This window comes from Eptesicus fuscus, chromosome 12 (genome assembly GCF_027574615.1).
Source record: "Eptesicus fuscus isolate TK198812 chromosome 12, DD_ASM_mEF_20220401, whole genome shotgun sequence".
Lineage (NCBI taxonomy): Eukaryota > Metazoa > Chordata > Mammalia > Chiroptera > Vespertilionidae > Eptesicus > Eptesicus fuscus.
The window spans coordinates 12,520,388-12,543,235 of record NC_072484.1 but is presented as its reverse complement, the minus strand read 5'-3'; the positions used below and the strand labels follow the sequence as shown (position 1 = coordinate 12,543,235).

Genomic DNA, 22,848 nt, shown 5'->3' with positions numbered 1-22,848 from the left:
CATCAGGTTTGGGAAATTTTCCATCATTATTTTCTGGTACCCCCATGATGCAAATGTTGGTACACTTGAAGTTGTCTCAGAGACTCCTTATGCTATCCTTATTTTTTTCTTTTTGCTGTTCTAATTGGGTGGTCTTTGCTTCCTTATATTCCAAATTGCTGATTTGATTCTTGGCTTCTTCTACTCTACTGTTGATTCCCTGTAAATTATTCTTTATTTCAGTTCGTGTATCTTTCATTTCTGACTGGTCTTTTTTTTATGCTGTTGAGTTTCTAACTAAGTTCATTGAACATTCTTATAACCATTGTTTTGAACTCTGTATCTGGTAGCTTGTTTCCCTCCATATCACTTAGTTCTTTTTTTTTTGGAGATTTTTCCTATTCGTTCATTTGGGACCTATTTCTTTGTCTCCTTATTTTGGCTGCTTCCCTGTGTTTGTTTCTATGCATTAGGTAGAGCTACTATGTATCTCAGGCTTAGTAGAATAGCCTAATGTAGGTGTCCTGTAGGGTCCAGTATCATAGCCTCTCTGATCACCCAAACTGGGCACTTGAAGTTCACCCCAGGTGTGGGCTGTGTACACCCTCCTCTTGTAGTTGAGCCTTGATAGTTCTTGGCTCATCAATGGGAGAGATTTACCCCCAGGCTGATCAGCTATAAGGACTGCCTATGACCACTGATCTCCCCACACTGTCCAGGACCAGCTGTGCAGGAACCCACACCAAAAAGCAGGACTTACTTCATCAGAGTTCTGTTGCGTGCTGAGTCTGCCTCTGGAGTGTATTGCTTGTGGAGGTGGTTGAGTGGTGGTGCTTAATGTGGTCTAAAGCTTTCCACGGCAAATACTGCTCTGGGGCCTCCTGAGAGGTACAGGCCAAGGTCAGGTGAAGGCACCCTGGGACCAATGCTCACCTATCTACCTTTCTAGTAATTTGCTGGATACCAATTATGGGTTTTCACAGAGAAACAGAATTTCTGAGAACTCAGGGGGTGCATGAGCCCCACAGGGTGGGCTGTGTTACCTGCTCTCTGGCAGAACAGTGGAGAGAGGTACTATTGGGCCAGAGGGAGTCCAGAGGCCAGGCATTTAGGAAGCTAGGGTCATGGCACATGTGAGCAGGAAACCTTGGAGGGACTCTCACTCTAAGGGCAGAAGCAGGAAGAGTTTTACTGGACTGAAGGTCAGTGGCAGCAGGCTAGAGGTGCCCTCCCTGAGGCAAGGTCACAAGTGCTAGATTACATCACAAAGTGGGACCTCTCTGCAGGGGCATGGACTCAGCAGGTGAAGAGAAACCAGAGATCAGGAGTAAAGGAGGCCACAGGCCAGGGTACAGCTGCAAGCTGAGAGTGCCGGAGACCCAGGAGAACCACGAGCTGGCACCTGGGGCAGAATCTGACTTCACAAGGAGGAAGGAGCAGCTGGCAGTGGGGTAGGTTGGAAGGCCCACTGAGCGCTAGAGTCAGGAGCCCAGTCACATCTTATAGGCCTGAGACACACAAGCAATAGTGTGTGATAAGGCTCACAGGGTAGATGGTGGTACCTCTGGGCTAAGTACTCTCCCTGGAACTGCAGACCACACCCAGGATAAGGAGGGCAGATGCCTAGAACAGAGACTCCTCATGGCTTCTCTTGGGTGGGTTTTCTTGGAGGACAGGGGTAGCCCTACAGGTGACCCTAATGGCTCTGTCTTGAATCTAGCTGGGCTGATGTTATTGTGGTAAGATCTTTGAAACTATAGCAGCAGCAGCAGCGGTCACCCCATCTCATCTGCAGCTCCATTCCTGAGAGGACAAAGAGGCTCACCTGTGCCCCTGGATGGAGAGACCATGACAAGACTCTGGGGGTCCTGCCTGTTCCTGCTCACCCTTGTGGTGGCCCTGGTGGCCAGCACAGACCCAGACAAGAATAAGGTCAAGGTGGTAAGGGAATTAAAAGTTATTGATGCCTCTAATTACAACGTGAAGCAGTGTCTGTGGTTTGCCATGCAAGAATACAACAAAGAGAGTGAGGATAAGTACATCTTCCACGTGGTCAAGATAATGCAAGTCCAGCTGCAGGTAAAGGTGTTCTCTCTCAATATGCGTATTTGCTTCTGAGGTAAAGACTGAAGCCAGTCTGAAAAATTTGGCATCTGAGAAAAACATTGATATATGAAAATCCTAAATATGTAAGTGCTCAAACATATATACACTTGCACATTACTATAACATCAGTGCATTTCCTATATATGCTTGGACTGTCATTCTAAGTACTTTACATATATTAACTCATTTAAATCCAAAACTACAAATCGAATGTTCATTATTTGTATTTGCTAAGGTTATTGGGAGACAAATTGAGTACCATGAATATTTTGCAATAATGCTTCCACGGGCCACATTTCAATCTATCCACATAATGTGTAATGTGGAGTTGAAAAGAATCACATGGCACGCTATCTAATGTGGAGGCTAATAAGGTGCATCCTCCTCCATTCTTTAATACTTTTAATCCAACATTTTAATGGAAGTGGAGACTATGATTTTCTGTTTATAGAAATGTATCCATCCTCACAGGACCATGAATTGCCCAAACCTAGGAAGTGTTGCTGACTTGGATGCTAGTGTGTGGGATGCTCCCTGGAGTTTCCAGCATGTGGCCTTGGCTGCATGTCTGATAAAAGGCTCTGTTGGAATTCAGCCTCAATGGTTGGATGGTGGTGTGGCTTATAATTGCACCATGCAACTTATGAGAATGAGTTGAAAATGGCAAGTCATTGTTAGCAGAGCTTATTTCAGCCTTTACACTCTCCAGACTGTCTCTTAGCAGGAGCTGGACCACTTTACATGTTGGTCCTTATGACTCCATCTCTTGGGAATATGAGAGCCTGGAGCACCATATTTGCAGAATGCTATGCTGCTGCAGCAGCATGCTTTACTGATTGGGCACATGCCACAATCCATCAGGAGGCACATTCCTGTGGCATCTATATATATAAAAGGCTAATATGCTAAGTGTCTGACTGTCCAACTGGTCACTATGACACACATTGACCACCAGGGGGCAGACACTCAATGCAGGAGCTGCTGTGATGCACACTGGTCATTTACAGAGAAACGGCACCACGGACCTGGCGCCAACAAAGCAACACTCGGCTTCCCCCAAGTGGGACACAGGCCCCGCCACCACCCCGGAGCGACACCCCACCAAATTGCAGCAGATGCTGCTGAGACCCCATGGTGCAAAATGCGGCCTACAGCCCAGCCCAGCCTGGAAAAGGTGGCTGTGGGTACCGGGTAATGAGGTCACGTAGCAATGCCCAGCTTCCTCTCCCTAGCGACTAGACTCCTTGGAGTTTCTTCAGCCCAGGAACACAACTTGCTTTATAGCCAGGTGGAAACATTTTACACTTTAACCAAATGTCTGTGAAGCATTTTCACGTGTCTCATCTCATTTGATTCTCACAGAAGTCCTGGAGTAGGTAGATAAGAGACTCGGTAGAATCCTATTTTCTTTTCATTAGCCGAAAAATGGAGATTTAGAAAGCTTAGAAACTTGACCCGACTGAAAAGAAGTAAAAAATGGTTGACCTTGAAAATGAATTCAGGTTTTCTCACTGTGCAGAATATAGTCAAACACTGCTTCAGTTAAATATTTTACCCTTTGTTCTCCCTGCGTGATCTACAATAATAATCTGCTTCATGTTGATATTTACTGCTGTGTTGCTGACAATTACCTGAAAGAGAAGTTGGGGTGCTTCACTGGGCTGGAAAAAGTTTAGCTAAATCAGAAAGCAGGTCTAATTAAGCAAGTTTATCTATATATATAAAGCTCTCACTGGTGCCAATTGCACTTGTGTGTTTTGATCTGTCATTGTCAATCCTAAATTTTGTTGACACTTCTATTATAGAGAAAGGGCAAATAATGATATTAAAATATTTCTTCTAATTAATTTCCTTTTAATGTGCATGAATCCATGCACTGGGACACTAGTTTTGAAATAAAGAAATAGCTCTTAGGTCTTGTAACTTTCCTAGTTTTTCTCACAGTTTCCCCCCCCCCCTTTGGTACCCCCAGAAACATACACATTTAGAAAGTTTCTCCCAAGTCACTTATATGCTAGCCATTGTAGATGGGGCTGTGAGATGGACAGAAATGATCACAGCCCTTGGGGAGCCATCAGTCCAATTAGAAAGAAAAAAATGCTCAACCATGAATGAGGAGCCACAATGTTTGTTTCAGTGGCATGGAACATAGACAAGGTCTGGCTGTCAGGGGAAGACCTCTTCAGACAGCATTTCTCACCTGAGGAGCTTGTAAATACTGCACCCCCATCAATTAAATGAGGGTCTTTACGGGGGGACGCTGGCCTCAGTAGGTGTTAAAACCCTCCAGGAGGTGAACCCTATATGCAGACAAGGCTGAGTACCACTTTTCTAGGTCAGCCCAAGGTCAGACTAGGAGTGAAATAGGTGAAGTAGGCGGGTGGGAAGTGTTTTAGTTTGGGTTTCCCAGAAGCAGACTCTTGTGCTAAAATTCAAGTGCAGATATTTGGGAGGCCATCCCAGGAAGCACCAGGAGGCCAGAAGGGGGAGTGTGAGGGGTCAGGGAGGCACCCATGTGGGGTAAATTACTGAGCAGGTAACCACCTTGGGCAGCTGGGCTCAGTCTATGTAGGGAATCAGGGAGAGGGCATAGAGCCTGGTTTGAAATGGGGCCGCCCTGTAGGTGAGGAGCTGGGTTACTTACCCGGCATTGTCCAAGAGCTATTCTGGGAGTCCTTGCTCCTGCTGGCAGCAGGAAACCCCAGCATGGAGCCCCAGGACCTGGAAGTGTGCTTAGGAACAGCATGGGACATGGGGCACCACTCATAGCATCTGCCACAGAAGGAAGGCAGGGGAGGTTTACGGTGCATGGGGTGGGGAAGAACAATTAGGCATAGCAGGTTGCCAGTGGGAAGAAGCAGGGCCCATTTGGCAACTCAGGAGCCAGTGTGACTGGCCAGGAAATAAACAGGGACCACCAGGCCTGTCCTTGCAGGCCATAGGCAAGACTTTGACTTTATTTTAGGAGCATTGGAAAGCAAGACAGACATGCGGTCTGGAGTTCTCAGGATCCATGTTATTAGATTTGGGTTTTAAAACTGTCATTCTAGGTAACTTACATTTAGAAAGAGGTTATGCAGATTCAATCAAGATGTCCATGTAACCGGATGGCTCCCAGCTTTCCCACACTTCAGGTTCACATTCCCCAGGAATCACACATAGCAATCCTCTGCCTTCCTCTGGCTGGACAAGAAGAGTGGGCAGAAACAAGATGGTGGTTAAGAATTCCAGTCCTCATGCTAGGACACCTTGTTTGAGCCCTGGGTTGGCTGATGGTTAGATGGATAGTTAATTAGCTCCTCTGTGCCTCAGTTTCCTTACCTGAAAAAATGGGAGTGATAGTCTTACCCCAGAGGCTTGGCAGGTGGGTTAACTGAGTAATTTATATATATATATATTTTTATTTATTTTCAGAGAGGAAAGGAGAGGGATAGAGAGATAGAACATCAATAATGAGAGAGGATCCTTGATCAGCTGCCTCCTACATACCCTCTACTGGGGATCGACCCTGAAACCTGGGCATGTGCCCTGACCAAATCATGATTTGTTTATAGGTTGAGGCTCAACCACTGAGCACACCGGACAGGCTGACTGAGTTATTGTGTGCAAAACCCGGGAGTAGTGCGTGACAGAGAGTGAGAGTGGTGAGGGTCAGCAGACATTGTGACTAACAGGAAGTCCTGCTCCTGATCAGGTTCAAGGCCACAGTATTTTTGAGGTTCTCTAAATACAAACTTAATTTCCAAACTCAAGGTGACCTCTGCTGGTCACTTCTTGATGTCTAACCAGCTTCTCCCCAATAGGCCAGAGTCTCCCTTGTTAATTCTTTGGAACACAGCCAAAATTTAATACTAATTTGTCAAGGTTCAGAGATGGCAATGAGGAAACGTACTAGAAAAAGTGGAGTTCAGGGAAGCTGGAACCAAGGCACAGATACCCCTTTTTGTGGCTTGCTTGTGATGTTTTATAACCTGATGAAAGCAGATTTCAATGAACACCTTCACCTTCACTGCACTCAATCATTAATGAATTCAGTAAATACTGATGCCTTACTACAAATCTACTGCTACACTCCTTGCTAAACACTCGACAGAGAACAGAAAGACAAACTCCCTTGGCAAAGCCCCTTAAGGACTGTGTGCTGAGGTGGTGGGAGGGGCCTTGAGTAGAAAAAGGGCAGGAGATTTAACCAGATGACAGAACCTGAGGGGTGTGTGTTGGGGATAAGAATTGGGGTTGGGGGGGATGTCCAATGTGGCTGAAGTGTCTGCCCCTCCATCTGGCCCGCATGAATATGTAACATCTTGGGCCCAGAGGAGCTGCTGGTTCTGGTGACTTCAGTTTTCTCCCCCAACTTGTCACTGAGCATGCAGCATGCCTTGGACTTTGGGGCAGAAAATGGAATTAGAAGACCCTTCCAGGAGGCCCCACACTGGAAAGAAGCCTCTTCCCTGAGTATCCAGCTCCACGTAGGGCTACATAACTGGTATCAATGTGCAAAGGAATCCAGGCAGTGGGCATCACTGGAGAAAGACTGGCTAACAGATAGGGAGGCAGGATGAAAGTGAGAGTAATTTTTTAGTGTTCGCTAAAACTTCTTAAAGGTAAAATACAACTTTTTGAATAAAATTGCACAATTGTTATAATTGCTAATTGACAGGTCACAGACCGTTTGGAATACTTTATTGATGTTGAAATTGCCCGCAGCAATTGCAGAAAGCTTTCAAACAGTAATGAAAACTGTGTCACTCAGGAAAACTCCAAACTGGCAAAGGTAAGTGACAAACCAACTGTCTGTGATGGTCTTGGCTACTCTAAGCCCCAGCTAACAGAACTTGGGGTGTCCAGACTCTCTCTTTGAGGTCTGGATCACTCCCAATATTTAGCCCCAGAAATGGTAAACTCTGTGGCTTTTAGAGCAGAGAGCGCAGGTCTGCAGAATGTGGTGGACTTCTCTGAGACTTTCCCTACCCCTCATCCTAGGGACAGCATGCTGTCCATGTCACTCTTATTGCAAGGGTTCCATCAATGCTGGCCTATTGGGGCTGGAAAACTTGCCAACGCATATTTACTGAAAGTCTGCTCTCTTGGACCCGGATGAGCAGTCAGCTGTGGCTGCCCCCACAGTTACTCACCCTTGTGAAGACACAAGAGGAAATTTGTTCATTCACTCATCTACTCATCAAAGCTTACTTGCACCAGTGCTATTCTGTGTTGGTGATTAAGCAATGACTAGGCCACACAATGTCCCCATCCCAGACTTACAGTTGATTCTTGCTAGGCTCAGCCATAGTTTCAATAAAGGTCCAATGACTCCCCCCAAAGAGCTGGGTTGGCCCAGGGGCCTTTTGCTTCAAGCCTATATTTTTAATTTCAGAGGTCAGGGGAGCCCTAGATTTATCCAACTGCTTAGTCTGAGGTTGGTGGAGGCCCCTGAGTTTTGCCTAGGAGGGGTGTCTTTTTCTCTTTCTTTATACCAATGGTTCTCCACATGAGTGGGCATCAGAATTACCGGAAGGCCTTGATAAACCCACATCCCTCCTGCAGAATTTCTGATTCATTGGTCTGGAATGGGATCCAAAAATTTGCATTCTTGACAAGTTCCCAGGTGATGCTGCTTGCAAAGGCCTGATCACCAAGGACACTCCATCATGCCTGGAACTGCTTCTGTGTGCTCCACCTGAGCAAGTTTGATCATTTCCAGTTAACAGTAGATAGCCATCAGGGCACACATTTAAGCTGCGAGCATGTCTTAATGCCATCTGATCTTTTATGCTAGTTTTATTTTTTAATCTTTTAGTAAAATTATGGTCGGTTTAAATATATTTTTTATACTGGACTGGTTGGAGTTATAGTGAACATTGATGCTTTTTACCTGTTTGTAGAACATATTAAAAAGGGTTAAGGAGAATTTTCCTCAAGGAGCTCACTTATTGTATCTAAGGTTTCCATGGACAATCTCAGTTTTAAGGTATATGTTTTTAATCACGCATTTATCAACACTGAAAACTTTCTTTCTTTCCAAGCCTTTGGAATAATGTGGAAGAATAACAATGCCAAACAATTGTTCTTATTCTCGCACTAATGGAAATGTTTTCAGTATTTATATTCTCTTATTGAATATTACATAAGTGCTACTTTCTGAAGTCTCTCCAATTCTATTTTTATGAAGTGTTATTTTAAAAATTGAGAATATTTTCTTCTAGCAATTATTCTTTCAGCATCTACCAAGTGTAGTGAATTCTTTTTCTTCTTTCAACTATTAGTGTAGTAAACTGAAATAATAGATTCCCTCGTATTGAGTCCTTATTTTTCCATGTCTGGACTATGGTACACTTTTCTTTTTTTGTGTAGTTTTATAACTTTATTTTATTATTAGTTCCCATCCTCCTTGACTGACAATAGGTTTTTGAAAATGGTGACAGGCCCATAGATCACCAATATATATACATTTTCTGGATAACCACACACAGGTATAGTATGGGGTATTTCTTATTCCTTTGCCTCGGACAGCTCTGCTGAGCCTGGAGTTGATGAGCACATCTGGCATTTCTAGCTCTTTCACTGCAAATTTGCAGCTCTCTCTGAGTGATGGGGTGGGGGAGGGTGTGCACCTCTTGAAGGTCACTCCACAGATGTGCTTGTGAACATTGATGGTGTATTCTAAGTCACCACCGCGTTGACGGCAGACAGCTTCTCCTTCCTGCCTCCTTCCTTTGTGGCAGCCCTTCTGCCAGCCCCAGGTTGGAAAGAAAGAGTGCAACGGATTGTGTCTGCACTCCTCTGTTAGAAGGCAGTGGGGTTCTATATGCCACTTCTTTATTTAGGACTTTTGCTTTTATATATATTAAGTACTGTCGAACTTCCCTAGTATTAAGAACCTTTGGAAGATGAGGCGAAAACACAGACACACATGCACACACAGACACACACACAGGCCAGTTCCATTGCTTCATCCTAAACCTATGGAATCAGAATTTCCAGGTATAGACACCCCACCTACACTTTATATACTTTATATCACTGGGAAAGGCTCAGAAGCACTGCATTGGAGCTGTAAAACTCGGCAGCCTCTATCAAGCAGTAATTGTTTAACTTGCCAGTATTTTAAAAATCCTGTCTATTGATTTTAGAGAGATAGGAAGGGGGTGGGGGAGAGAATGAGAGACCCACACACCTGGATGTGAGAGAGAAACATGCATCTGCTGCCTCCTGTGCATCCTTGGAATTGAACCTGAACCTTTCTGTATACAGGATGATCCTCCAACCAACTGAGCCACCCAGCCAGGGCATGGTATTTTTAAAAAAGATTTTTGTTCTATTTACTAGGACAAACATTTAAGCAGTAAGAATGTCTTAATGCCATTTTTTAAGTTCCTTGGTGATACTGCTGCTGCAGGCCCTGGGACCAGCTGTTTGGCTTATGATTTGGTCTCAGGGTTTTTCTTGTCTGGTATAATAAGAATGGAGGCTTTCCATCCGTTTCTGTGTTCTGAATCCATTTAAAAACAAAGGGAGCTTTTGGTTGCCAAGGTCTGATATAATTCCCCTGCAAAGCCATCTTGATCTGGTATTGTCTGTGGGCCTGTGGGGCAAGAAGCTCCATTGTCCTCCTCTGTATTTGTCTGATACTCAGCAGAGATCAACTCCTGACTCCATTCTCTCTGACTCCATTTGCCTCAGAGCTCCTGGAAGTACCTCCTTGTTGCAGTTGATTATTTAAGATGCCCTTTGCTGTTTTCCAGGACTTCTGTCTGTATCTATCTGTCTCTATCTATCTATCTATCTATCTATCTATCTATCTATCTATCTATCTATCTATCTATCTATCTATAATCTATCATCTATCTATCAATCATCTACTTATCTATCATCTATATAATTATCTATCTATCTATCTACTTATCATCTAATTATCTATCTATATCTATCCATGTATGCATTCATCTATCTACCCATTCATGCATCCCTAGACCCATTTATCCATCCATCCACCTATTCGACCCTTTATTTGTCTATTCACCCATCTATCATACACAGAATATTTTATTTTAAAGGTATTTTTTAATCCTGTTTATTGATTTTAATACTAAACAAGAGAGAAGGGCTTTATAAAATAAAAGTCAGGTTAGGCCCTAGAACCTTCTAAATTGCTCTTATTCTGACTTATTTGTTATCAGAACAAAAGGCCTTACTTAATTATTAATACAACATACATTGTCATATCTGACATCGTGTTGCTTCATTTACATTGTAGAATATATTATAGAGAATTAAAAATAAAATGAAGTTTACATCTGATCTCCCACCAAAATATGGTGATTGTCAGTATTTGCTGTCTAACGGTTGGTGTGGAAACAGAGAGTCCTCTGGGGCCATCAGCATTTGCTGATCACTATGAAGGACTGCAGCATCCAGCTAGCAGGTTCCTGGGAGCATTTCTTGATGGATGATAGCCATCTTCCAGCACACGTCTAAGCTGGTACCTGTGGCGCACTACTGATTGTGGTAATGGTCTTTTCCAGAAACTGACGTGCAACTTTATAGTTGGAGCGCTCCCCTGGAATGCCGAGTTCACCGTGATGAAGATGCAGTGTGCAGACCTCTAGAGGCTTCTGGAGCGCGCCCCACTGTCTCCGCCTTGCTCTGTGAACGGAACTGGTAGAAACATGCTTTCCTCATGCACGCCTCTCTGCTTGCCGTTTTGTTTTCCAGTTTCATAGTATGCGGTAACGAAAGATGGGCATGTCCAATTCCTCCTTTCTGGTCACAGTGGGGCCCCTTGCCTTTCGCCAGCCTGATGGTCCACCACCAGGAATGTGCTTATCACTGGGTACAAAGGATGGAGTGAGGCCTGATTCTGTCCCCTCTGCGAGCCTGAGGAGGAATCGGTTTTGATTGGGTAACAGCCCCTTACAGAGGTAGGAACCCAGTGGGTGCTAACTCAACATGCTCCTTTTGGAAGCCTCTTTTGCCTGGGGCTCCTTCCCTCCCCCCTCCCCCCAGGGTCCTGAGTGAATGGAGTTTTAAACTGTTAGTTGTAAGGTCACTTTTATTTCTGAGCTGACACAGAGTTTGATTCTTGCAACTTCAAATGAAGGCAGGGACAAAACGGACTGCAATGCTCTTGCCCAAAGAGCAGAAGGTTTTGGACCGGATGGTATGGAGGGTTTGAGTCTGGCAGTTCTCTAGCTTTTATCTAGAACAAGGGCGCATCTGCAGCATGCTCCCTCCCATCCATGTGAACAGGAATGTGAATCTGTGGGCCACTCCCAGATTACAGGAGGGCAATGACCTTGTCCCCTACCCCAACAGCCCCCACCTTGGACACTACAGGCAGGCCTCTGAAACTTTCTACCCCAATACGTGCACATGTGTAGGTGATCAGCTTGCTCTGCTTTCAGAAACCTGTCTGCTTCTCCCTGCCAAGAACTTGAGGCCTACAGTCGGCCCCTCACTGCACAAGGAAGCTCATTGGAAGCCCTTTCTGCAAGTATTCACTCAGCCTCATCTTGCCGTGGGAAAAGAACAGGACAATGGGGCTGTGCCAACATGAGGAACTGGATCTGTGGTGAAACTAGCTTCAACTTGCTGAGTGTTACAGCAAATTTTACCCACAAGGGAAGGCCCTGAGCCAGGCTATATATCGGAGAATTGGTTAAAAGTCCTGGGGTTCAACCCCCCACTCTTTCTCCTCATAAAGAAAAACACAAATTACTAATATCAGGAGTGAAACAGAGGATATTACTAAGGACACAATCATGAAAAGGATAATAAGGAAATATAGTTGACTCTTGAACAACATGGAGATTATAAGCACTGACCATTTGCACAGTTAAAAATATGCTTATAACTTCTCACTCCCTCCAAACTACTAATAACCTACTGTTGACTGGAAGCCTTACCAATAACATAGAGCTGGATAATATGTTATGTATGTTCCCCTCTGTCTTGTTTATACCCCAGCAGCAGCCACCTTCCCACAATTGCCGTATTCCAATAGCCCTTAACTGAGCACCCAACCTCCACCACGCTTGATGTTCTTCAGTCCATCATCTACCATCATACAGAGAATCACATTCTAAAAATTAGAAATCAACCCAGCCAGTGTTGCTCAGTGGTTGAGCATCAACCTATGAACCAGGAAGTTCAATTCTCAGTCAGGGCATATGTCCAGGTTTCGGGCTTGATCCCCACCAGAGAGCATGCAGGGGGCAGCCGATTGATGTTCCTCATCTATGTTTCTATCTCTCTCTTCCTCTCCCTTCCTCTCTGAAATCAATAAAAATATATTTAAAAAATAAAATAAAATAAAAATTAGAAATCTGACAATGCCAGTCCTCTAGACCTTCATGTGTAAGCAGCTGTTTTTTAGTTTTCAACTTTTTGGGTCACCAATGGACAAAGTATGGTTGTGAGAGGAGGGACAAATGAAGATATGAATAAAAGATGGTGGGGCATGAGTGTAAAGAAAGTGATGGAAAAGGCAAGACTGCATAGTATTCCATTGTGTGAATGCACCACAGCTTTTTAGCCATTCATCTACAGATGGGTTTTTGGGCTGTTTTCAGATTTTAGCTATTGTAAATAATGCTCCTAATGTACATAGGAGTGCATATATTCTTTCTGAGTAGTGTTTCAGGTTTCTCAGGATATATTCCTAGAAGTGGGATCACTGGGTCAAATGGCAGTTCCATTTTGAATTTTTTAAGTAAATTCGATATTGTTTTCTATAGGGGCTGCACCAATCTGCATTCCTACCAGCAGTGTACTAGCCTTCCATTTTCTCCACATCATCTCCAGCACTTGTTGTTTGTTGATTTACTGATGGTAGGCATTCTGGCAAGTGAGAGGCGATATCTCATTGTAGTTTTAATTTGTATCTCCCTGATGATTAGTGATGTTGAGCATTTTTGTAAAAAAGAAGAATTTCTTACCGTTTTCAACAACATGGACCTGGAGAATATTATGCTGGGTGAAATAAGCTAGTCAGAGAAAGACAAATACCACATGATCTCCCTTATAAGTGGAATCTAATTAACATAATAAACTGACAAACAAAATAGGTCTAGAGACACGGAGACATGGAACAGACTGACAGATCTCAGATGGAAGGGGGGCTGGGAAGAGATTAATCAAAGAACTCATATACATACATGCATAACCAATGGACACACACAATAGTGTGTTGAAGGCCTGGGGTGAGGCAGGGGCTGGAGGAGGGTGGTGAAGGGGCGGATTGGGGAACATCTGTAATACTGTCAACAATAAAATAAATTTTAAAAAATAAAAATTAATAAAAGGCAGGGCTGCCAAGATTCTACAGAGAGAAGTTCAGAATGAACTCTTGGGAATTGATGAATCAGAAAAAGAGGTTTATTTATATTTGTTAAACTTATAAAAAAGCTAGTAGAATGTCTCTCTATCTAGCTATCCATCCATTCATCCATCCATTTCTCTAAACATGAAGAAGGAGGAGAAAAACAAGAAGGAGGAGGAGGAGGAGGAGGAAAAAGAAGAGGAGAAGGAGGAGGAGGAGGAGAGAAGAAGGAGGAGGAGGAAGGTAAAGAGCTAGCATGTGAACTAAATCTTCATCTTTTATAGCAAGGACCCACAATGTCCTTCATGGGTCCTAGGGCTTGTAACCAAGTGGTAAAGAGTAGGGGTGGGCACTTGCTTTTCATCATCTTAAGGTCTTCTCTACATTTGATTTTTACTTTAGAATTTGAAATTTTTATCGAATTGATTATATTTATTAATAGATAGAGCATTACAGAAATAATTAACTTAGTGGCATTTCTGAGTAATCTCATTCCTCAGGCACAAGCCTATGAATGGTTAAAAATCTCCAGATTTTCTTTTATTTGAGCTTAATAACCCATTATCTTTACTTTAACAAGTCAAAATCTTGCTCTGCTTAGTATTTTACAACTTACTTATCACATTTATATAGAGGACACAGCTTTCCTTGTCAGTACATGCACATATTTTTGTTGCTTTTAAAAATCTCATTTCATGGACATTACATATCTTATTTAATAGTCTACTTTGATACATATTTGGGCTAATTTCCTTTACTGTTAAAATTTTTTGTTACAGTAAATAATTTTTCAGTCAATTTTGTACACATAGGCAAATACTTCTGTGGGATGCAATCCTAGAGGCAGAACATCGTGTAAAGGAATGTATAACTTTTAACTGTTCAACAGAGACTGCTAAGTCATTGTGAACAGAGACTGTTGGATTCCCACTCTGCCAATGTTGATGAAAGATCCTTATTTAGAAGGCCTTGTTATTGTATTTCATTTTTTCCCAATATGTAGGAGAATAGTGACATTTTATTGTTGGGTTAATTTGAATTTTTATTGTTGAGGAGGTTACTAGTAAGCATATTTTTTACATGTGTATTAGATACATTTATATTTTTTGTGATTTGTGCATTTGTTACTTTTATGCAAGTTACCTATTGGGTTTTTGTCTTTTTACAAAAATAATTACTTGTAATGGCTCTTTGATATTATGGAAATTAAAGTTTTCTGTGTCAGATTTGTCAAATTCTTACCACTTGTCTCACTTCACACCCAATAAGATGACTATAAAAAGGACAGATAATGCCCTGGCCAGTGTGGCTCAGTTGGTTGAGCATTGTCCCATATACTGAAGGGTTGCTGGTTTGGTTCCTGGTCAGCCCACATGCCCAGGTTTTGGGCTTGATCCCCGGTGCGGGGTGTGAAGGAGATGGCCAATCAACGTTCCCTCTTGCATTGATGTTTCTCTCTCTCTCTCCCTTCCTCTTTTTTTAAAAAAAGACAGATAATAATCAATGTTGTCAAGGAGGTAGAGAAATTTGAATCCTTATACGTGGCTGATGGGAATATAAAACAGTAGAGCCACTTTAGAAAACCATCTAAGCCGAAACCGGTTTGGCTCAGTGGATAGAGCATCGGCCTGCGGACTGGAAGGTCCCAGGTTCGATTCTGGTCAAGGGCATATACCTTGGTTGCGGGCATATCCCCAGTAGGGGGTGTGCAGGAGGCAGCTGGTCGATGTTTCTCTCTCATCGACGTTTCTAGCTCTCTATCCCTCTCCCTTCCTCCCTATAAAAATCAATAAAATATTAAAAATAAAAGAAAACCATCTAAGTAGTTCTTCAAAAAGTTAAACTTAGAATTATAGAATTACCATGTAAGCCAATAACTCCACTTTAAGAGAAATAATCCTCAAGAGAAGCAAAAACATATGACCATACAAAATCTTAAACATGAATGCTCGTAGCAGTATTATTCATAATGGCCAAAAAGTGGAAACAACCCAAATGTCCACCAATTGATGAATGGATCAATTAAATATGTAATATAAACAATGAAATAGTACTCAGCAATAAAAGGAAATTAAGTAGCAATGAATGCTACAACATGGATGAACCTTGAAAACATGCCAGCATGGTTGATGCCAGCTGACACCTTCTAGATGGTATTTCGGGTAACAGCTTCTGCCAGCTGTGGGCCCGCGGCTCCTTGGCCCAGGCACCACCAAGGACCTCTCCTCCCTAGGCCTCTCAGTCCCAGACTCCCTGAGACTGGCTGTTTGGTGCCTCTTCCTGTCTCTAAGACCATGAAATCACATAACAGGACCCTGAAATAAATGGCTGTGGAGGTGCTTTCTGTTCCAAATGGTTTAGTCTAAAACCCAGAAATGTAGAAGGTCAGGAGGCATAGAACAAGAGTGAGGACTTCTGCACGTTGAGGCGGGGGTGGGGGTGGGGCGGGGGGCATGTGATACCTGTTGGTGAGCCTGTGAACTGAGGGGTGAGGGACCCTGTCAGAGATGTTGCTCACTTGAGTTACATCAGAGAGGCTGGGCTTACCTCACAAAAGGGCCATAGTTGTGACCACCTGGCTGGGGAGTATATCCAGAGGACAGAGGCAGCCCTGAGCTCAGGTCCCACTGACACCCTGACCAGGCACAGGCATGAACTGAGCGTGCTGGGGACCCAAGGTGCCACAAGGGGGGAGCTGGTCAGAGCTCAAGTCCCCAGGAAGGAGAAAGATACCACCGTGGGTCCGGGCATTCAGCTCCAGGCTCAGCAAGCAGGAAACTGGTGGAGGTCTTGGTTCTGAGGTGGGTCTGGGGTAAAGCGGTACTGGGTGGGAGATGACAGGAATGCCAGGGTGGCCTCCACACATGCCCTAGGCCCGTGGTCAGCAAACTGCGGCTCGCGACCCACATGCGGCTCTTTGGCCCCTTGAGTGTGGCTCTTCCACAAAATAACACGGCCTGGGCGAGTCTATTTTGAAGAAGTGGCGTTAGAAGAAGTTTAAGTTTAAAAAATTTGGCTCTCAAAAGAAATTTCAATCATCGTACTGTTGATATTTGGCTCTGTTGACTAATGAGTTTGCCGACCACTGCCCTAGGCCACTTATTTCAGAGTCACAGAGCAGAACAGGCCAAAGTTTGCTGCTCAAATGGAATGTGTTACCAAATCAGTGTAAACCATTGACCAAGAAGCAAGGCAATGAGAAGGAGCAGGTTGAAATGCTTAAGATATATGGCCAGTGGGGCAGACGTGGAGCCTGGGCCGGCCATGTTCTCTGTGGCATCAGCCTCCTCCGTACTTGTCACTTTTCTATAATGAACACAACTGGATTCTACCTGTTAAACTGCTTAGTCATCGTCTACTCTTAATCGTTTGCCTGTCTCACCAACTACAATTATTATATGATGAACAAGCAAAGAAACTGCAAGTCTTATCTTGTACTGGAGGCTTGGTGCACGAAATTCGTGCACAGGGTTGGGGGGAGTGCTTCAGCCTGGCCTGCACCCTCTTGCAATCCAGGACCACTGGCTCCTAACCGCTCACCTGCCTGCCTGCCTGATTGCCCCTAACCACTCTGCCTGCCTGACTGATTGCCCCTAACCACCTCTGCCTTGGCACCCCGCCACCGCGGCTTCGTCCAGAAGGATGTCCAGAATGACGTCTGGAAGGTTGTTCAGCTGTCCGGTCTAATTAGCATATTATGTTTTTATTATTATAGATAGTAATATGAAATCGCCTCAAAATCAATGCATATTACAAGCTGTACACACACGTGTGTCAGATTGACTGGGTCTAAAGGTTCACATCAGGACAAGCAGCCAAGTTAAGTTCTCACCCTGTCAAGTGGCCGAGGCATTGGCTTGGCTTCTTTGTGAGTCTCATTGTCCTCAGTGTAAAAGGCCCCTGGGGAATGGCAATGATTACATGAAATAAAACATGTACCATTCTTATTGCAGGGTTTGGCAAGACTCACTAATACTCAATAAATAGATCCCAGGGTGATGACTAATGAGCCCGACTAGAAAGAGGGGAGATGCAGGGCACAGTTTTGAGGCCTGTACAACGACTTTCATATGTGCTCCTGGGAAGGAAACAATAAGAGAAGTTTTGGGACCTGTCTTCTCCCCGTGACAGTGCATCTGCTGCAGGTCCTCGTGACCATCTGTGCACACAGACTTGACACAGTGAGGCACCTTCACTGGATACACGGGGACCTTGCAGATAAGGCAGAAGGGGTCGTCTGGCAGGGAAGAAAGGTGATGTGTGTGTGTGTGTGTGTGTGTGTGTGTGTGTGTGTGTGTGCGTTTCCATGTGTGAGTGCATAGAGGTATGCCTCCTTCCAGAAATAAAAGAGCTAAGACAGGAAAATGGACAGATTGCGATTGAAGGTTTCTCCCATGGCTTCTGTCTGGGGAAGAAGAGAGAGAACCCACAAAAGGCAGTGTTTTCAGAGATTCTTTCCTTTTCATCCCAGTAGCGTCAAGATCTTGGGTCTGGTCCGCCCCTCTCCCCAGCCCTGGAAGGACAGAGGGAGCTAGCCTGAGCTCCCTTGGCTGAGGTGCCATGGCCAGACTCTACCCAAGCCTACTGCTCCTGGTGGCCAATATGGTTCTTGTGTCCAGAGATATTCGCACCTGGGGCTGGAAGAAGGTGGTGCGGGAATTCAAAGACATCCCGGAAACCTATGTCTATGTGCAGCAGGCACTGTGGTTTGCCATGAAGGAGTATAACAAGGCCAGCAAAGACAAGTACGCTTTCAAGGTGGTGAAAGTGCTGAAGTCCCAGGAGCAGGTTGGTGGGCATTTGCTACTCAGTTCTCTGCCTGTCTGTGATTGTGGTGGGGCCATTATGTATGAATGGAAAGCAGCTCAGAGATGCCTTTAGCCAAATATATTAATTTTATTTTAGGGGTTATTGGAAGAAAATTCATTGTAATGTATCCTTTACTATTTTGAGATGAAATATAAAATATCCATTATGGTAACTTAAAATTGATTATAGTCACATCATAAAACATAGGTAATAGGCCAGAAGGGCTCTTAAAGAGGCCAAGTTTGGGAAAATTTGGCTAATATCAAAATGAGTGAGACAGGGATTTCAGACAAGCAAAGAAACTGCAGGTCTAGTTTTCATTGATAAAGAGAATCAGGGCAGAGAAGAGAAGGCTTTTCTTTACACAAGATTGCCTACTTATAGCCCTATCCAGTTTTTCTCAGTGGTTAGAGCATGGGCCCACAGACTGAAGGGTCAAAGGTTAGATTCCAGTCAAGGGCATGTACCTTGGTTGCAGGCTCGATCCCTGACCCTGATTGGGGCATGTGCAGAAGGCAACCAATTGATGTGCCTATTTCATATCGATGTTTCCTTGTCTCTGTCTCCTCCCTTCCACTCTCTAAAAATCAATTGGAAAAAATACCCTCAGGTGAAGATTTAAAAAAAAAAAAAAAGAATGTCTACTTACAGATGTAACTAAAAAGCCACCTTTTGCAATGACAATGGTAATCACTAACTCAGGAAAAAGATCATCAATAAATTCTACAACCATTGGGTGAGAGAGAGCTGGAGAACAAATTTCTTAATTAATTACAATGGAGAAAAGATGCATTTTCTGACGAACACCTCACTCCCCAAATGTACCAACACTGGGAAAGTTGAAATTATGTGGTGCCCTAATGTGATATCCCTGAAAGGACACAACATCAACCTGTTTATGTTATTCTTACACACAAAAAAGCATACCCTGAACTGTCATGAGGAACAATTTTTAAAAATCCATATTATGGGGCATTCCATAAGTTCACTTAAAAATATCTATGTCATGCTGCCTGGTGTGGCTCAGTTGGTTGGGCATCCTTCCGTGCACCAGGGGTGGGGGTGAGTGGGGGTGGTGGTGGTGGTGCCAGTTTGATCCCCTGTTGGGGTACATGCCCTGGGTGCAGCTCAGTACCCAATGGGGGATGTATGAGAGGCAGCTGATTGATGTTCTGCTCTCACATTGATGTTTCTCTTTCTCTCTACCTCTCCCTTCCTCTTTTAAAAATCAATAAAAATATTTTTTAAAATCTTTAAGAAATTTTGTTTTAAAAAAAGATCAATGTCATGAAAGACAGGGGGAAAAGCAGGGACCCTGTTCTCAATTAAAAGAGGCTTAAAAAACATGACAGTAAATGTAATGTGTAGTCCTGTATTATCTCTTGGATTAAAAAAATTATAAAGGCCCAGTTGAGTGTGACTCAGTGGTTGAGCGTCAACCCAGGAACCAAGAGGTCACCGGTTCGAATCCTGGTCAAGGCACATGCCCATGGTGTGAGCTCAATCCCCAGTAGGGGGCGTTCAGGAGGCAAGCCGATCAATGATTCTCTCTCATCATTGATGTTTCTCTCTCTCTCTCCCTCTCCCTTCCTCTCTGAAAGCAATAAAAATATATTTTTAAAAAATTATAAAGAATGTTATTAGGGCAATTAGAGGAATTTGAATATAGATTATATCATAGAGGTGAGCATTGAACCAATTAGTATTTTTTAAGAAAGATGACTGTGCTGTGGTAATGTAGGAGAGGTCAAGATAGGACTGGTGGCCAGTTGGGGGCTGTTGAATGTGATTTAAATCAGCCTGTTTTATGATTTGGAAACATCCCTCAAATATAAAGCAATCATTCTCAGCTGGGTGTGGATTTTGCTTGTAGGGGAATTTGGCAATAACTGGAGACATTTTTGCTCATCACAGCTGAAGGGCCAGCTATTCACATCCAGTGGGTGGAGGCCAGGGAAGCGGCTGCTAAACACTCTCCAGTGCAAAGCCACTACCCCCACCCCCAAGAGTGGTCCAGCCCCAGTCAGGGCTGAGGTTGAGAAACTTGATATGTAGTCATAATAAAGTTCTAGGAGTACATATGTTTGGAAGTTGTTGAGTTAAAAAATGAAAGTGAACAGTCCATTTCTCACATTTCCAGTCTGACTCAGCATTCCTGCGGGCACCATCAGAAACGGTTTGCTCTGTCCCTCCAGACATATTCTACACTCTTCCTGCCTACTCTCCCATTTTCTAATGTGGTCAGGCCTGGAGATGAATTCAGCAGTCCATACTGAAAACAAAGATAGGCATGAAACCACACTTAGAATTCTGACTACTGCACCCATTTGGTTCAATGCCCAGGCAATTTATCTAGAATTTCTAAAACGCTGGCTATATTTTCTGAATTATCACTTATTCTTCTGGAGTAAGTTATTGTGTTTAACTTGGCCATTCTCTTTCACATGTTCTTTCCCCTAAATCTTGTAAAACTTGTTTTCTTCTTGTTCCTTTTTTAATGATAAAAGCCTACATTTACCATTGTGCGGCTCCAGGTCCTCACAAGGCACTCCTGAATAGAGGGCAATGGTGGGCTCTGCACAGATGAAGGTGCCCAGGAATTCAGGAATTTTGGAGGGTATATCATATAGGATAAGGTGTGTACTGTCAAAATCGCCAAAGCATGGAAGGCTTTGGTGAGAAGCAATACACTCTAAGTATATTTCAGTTCTGGGATGTCTTTTCCATTGACTAGGCATGAAGATGCTATAACCTCTGTTGTCTTCATCCCAAACTCCAATAAAGGTCTATGGGGAATAGTTTTCTAGCTTTATCTTGGGACAATTGTTGCTACTTTAAAATAAAATGCCATAATGAGAGAGAGAGAGAGAGAGAGAGAGAGAGAGAGCAAAATAAGAACCCTCTCTCTCAATTATTCCAAAACTTCTGGCAAGGAAACTGTGGGAGAGAGGATCATTGACCCTAAGTAGACATGTTTATTTATCAGAGATGACTATTAATGCTATGTAGTATTTTATGATATCTAATTTTTAAATTATTCATTGACAGGTCACAGATAGTTTGGACTACTTTCTTGAAGTCAAAATTGGCCGAACCATGTGCAAGAAAGCTTTAGGAGAAAATGAAAACTGCTTATTACAACAGGATCCTGAAATGCAAAAGGTATGTGACTGAGACAGGGGGATGGCCATGGTTAGGTTTGTGTCCCGGACTGATAGAACCAACCCTGCTTTGATTTTCAAGTTTCCTTTTCAAAGCATATTCTGACCATATTCAGAACTGAGGATGGCCAGGTTCTAGATATAGAACACTGTTTTTATTATATTGTGCTGATACCACCTTCCCCTCACCCCTGCCAACACACACACACACACACACACACACACACACACACACACACACACACACACTTAGTGGCTTAAAGCAACACAAAGCCATTACTTTTCATTCTTCTACAATCTGGGCTGGGTTCTGCTCCCTGTGTTGTGTGCTGGGGTAATAATGTTCCAGACGTCAGCTCTACTTACATAGCTGGTGTCTCAGCTTTGTATTTTATGCAACTTCAGTCCTACTTGATGCTGCCATTCACATTTCTACTGATGCAATGCAGGTGTCCCTACTTTGTTTTTATTCTAACTGAATAACACTTTTAGGAGAGAGAGGAAGGACACAAGACAACTCATCCCACACCGCATATGCCCTGACCGTGAATCAAACCCATAACCTTTTGGTTCCTGGGTGAGCCTGAAGCCCTGCTCATTCTGCAGGCCCTGGAAAAAGCGCTATGTGTCTCTTCTCAACTTCCAGACTGAAAGTTTTCTTGGTGGTATCTGTCCAGGCTTTGAACCCCCACCCCTTCCCAAGGAATGCAGGACCCTGCACTATTCTTTTCGGGTTGCCTCCCCTGGGAAGGACCCACTGAGCCCTCCATGCAGTATGGGGTCTCCGTGGGCTGCAGGGAAGTTGGCCCGACTAGATGAAAAGCAGAACTGGAAGTGAGGATTTCTGAGGATAGCCGGTTCTCGGGCCTTCCTGGAGCAAACAGAGCCATGTCTGTGATGGCTTCAGATCTCAGGAAAGTGAATTGGCAGGAGCCCATCCTGCTGAGAGAGGCTGGCTCCTCACACCTTAAAACAGGAACTTAAAAAATATATTTTTTTCAATTTTCTTTCTTAAAGCTGATTATTCTTTTTGTCTCTTTTAGATGCTTCATTGCACCTTTATTGTTGTAACCAAACCCTGGATATTTGAACTCACTCTGCAGAAGAAACATTGCAAAGATGTCTAACTGTCTTCTAGTACATCTGTCAGTCTCACTTTCACTTAAAGAAACAACAACATCTGCAAAATATTTAAATAACACAGCTGGCCCACTGACTTCATTTTTGTGGGCTTTTTGCTTCTGTGTGTGTGTTGTTCAGGGGCTGATGGTGGGAATGTGTTGGGCACATTTTTTACAGTGTTGGGCAGCCTCTTCCAGTTGGCAATTCATCCCCTGGCAGAGACAATCTTCTACTGAGAACTGGAGAGAGTGTGAACTTGTCTCCATATTTTACCAAGCTCTGAGCAGCCTTACAAAGAACCAAACGGAGAACCCAGTTGCTTCAGGCTGGTGGGTAGTTTTTGCACGGTTC

General features: G+C 43.7%; 2 protein-coding genes across 4 annotated transcripts; both read left to right on the top strand.

The window, feature by feature from the left end:
- Window positions 1-1,283: 1,283 nt before the first annotated feature.
- Window positions 1,284-10,770, top strand: CST8 (cystatin 8). Its single transcript, XM_008141305.3, has 4 exons — window positions 1,284-1,430; window positions 1,775-2,058; window positions 6,746-6,859; window positions 10,611-10,770. The coding sequence occupies exons 2-4, from the start codon at window positions 1,828-1,830 to the stop codon at window positions 10,692-10,694; spliced, it is 429 nt and encodes a 142-aa protein (XP_008139527.1). The 5' UTR covers window positions 1,284-1,430; window positions 1,775-1,827; the 3' UTR covers window positions 10,695-10,770.
- Window positions 10,771-16,020: 5,250 nt separating this feature from the next.
- On the top strand, window positions 16,021-22,591 carry LOC103285720 (cystatin-13-like). Of its 3 annotated transcripts, none has more exons than XM_008141147.3 (4): window positions 16,021-16,206; window positions 17,880-18,193; window positions 21,263-21,376; window positions 22,419-22,591. In XM_008141147.3, exons 2-4 carry the CDS (start codon window positions 17,966-17,968, stop codon window positions 22,500-22,502), a joined length of 426 nt encoding a protein of 141 aa, XP_008139369.2. In that variant the 5' UTR covers window positions 16,021-16,206; window positions 17,880-17,965; the 3' UTR covers window positions 22,503-22,591. The 3 variants fall into 3 exon arrangements, with proteins under 3 accessions (XP_008139369.2, XP_028000401.2, XP_028000402.2); XM_028144600.2 differs by having other exon boundaries at window positions 17,877-18,193; XM_028144601.2 differs by lacking the exon at window positions 16,021-16,206 and adding an exon at window positions 17,483-17,586 and having other exon boundaries at window positions 17,877-18,193.
- The last annotated feature ends 257 nt before the right edge of the window (window positions 22,592-22,848 follow it).

Excerpts from the sequence above, each read along its gene's own strand:
- CST8 (XM_008141305.3), top strand. The coding sequence starts at position 1,828 with ATGACAAGACTCTGGGGGTCCTGCCTGTTCCTGCTCACCCTTGTGGTG. Across the intron at positions 2,059-6,745 it reads TAATGCAAGTCCAGCTGCAG|GTCACAGACCGTTTGGAATA; the intron begins GTAAAGGTGTTC and ends GCTAATTGACAG. Across the intron at positions 6,860-10,610 it reads AAAACTCCAAACTGGCAAAG|AAACTGACGTGCAACTTTAT; the intron begins GTAAGTGACAAA and ends GGTCTTTTCCAG.
- LOC103285720 (XM_008141147.3), top strand. The coding sequence starts at position 17,966 with ATGGCCAGACTCTACCCAAGCCTACTGCTCCTGGTGGCCAATATGGTT. Across the intron at positions 18,194-21,262 it reads TGCTGAAGTCCCAGGAGCAG|GTCACAGATAGTTTGGACTA; the intron begins GTTGGTGGGCAT and ends ATTCATTGACAG. Across the intron at positions 21,377-22,418 it reads AGGATCCTGAAATGCAAAAG|ATGCTTCATTGCACCTTTAT; the intron begins GTATGTGACTGA and ends TGTCTCTTTTAG.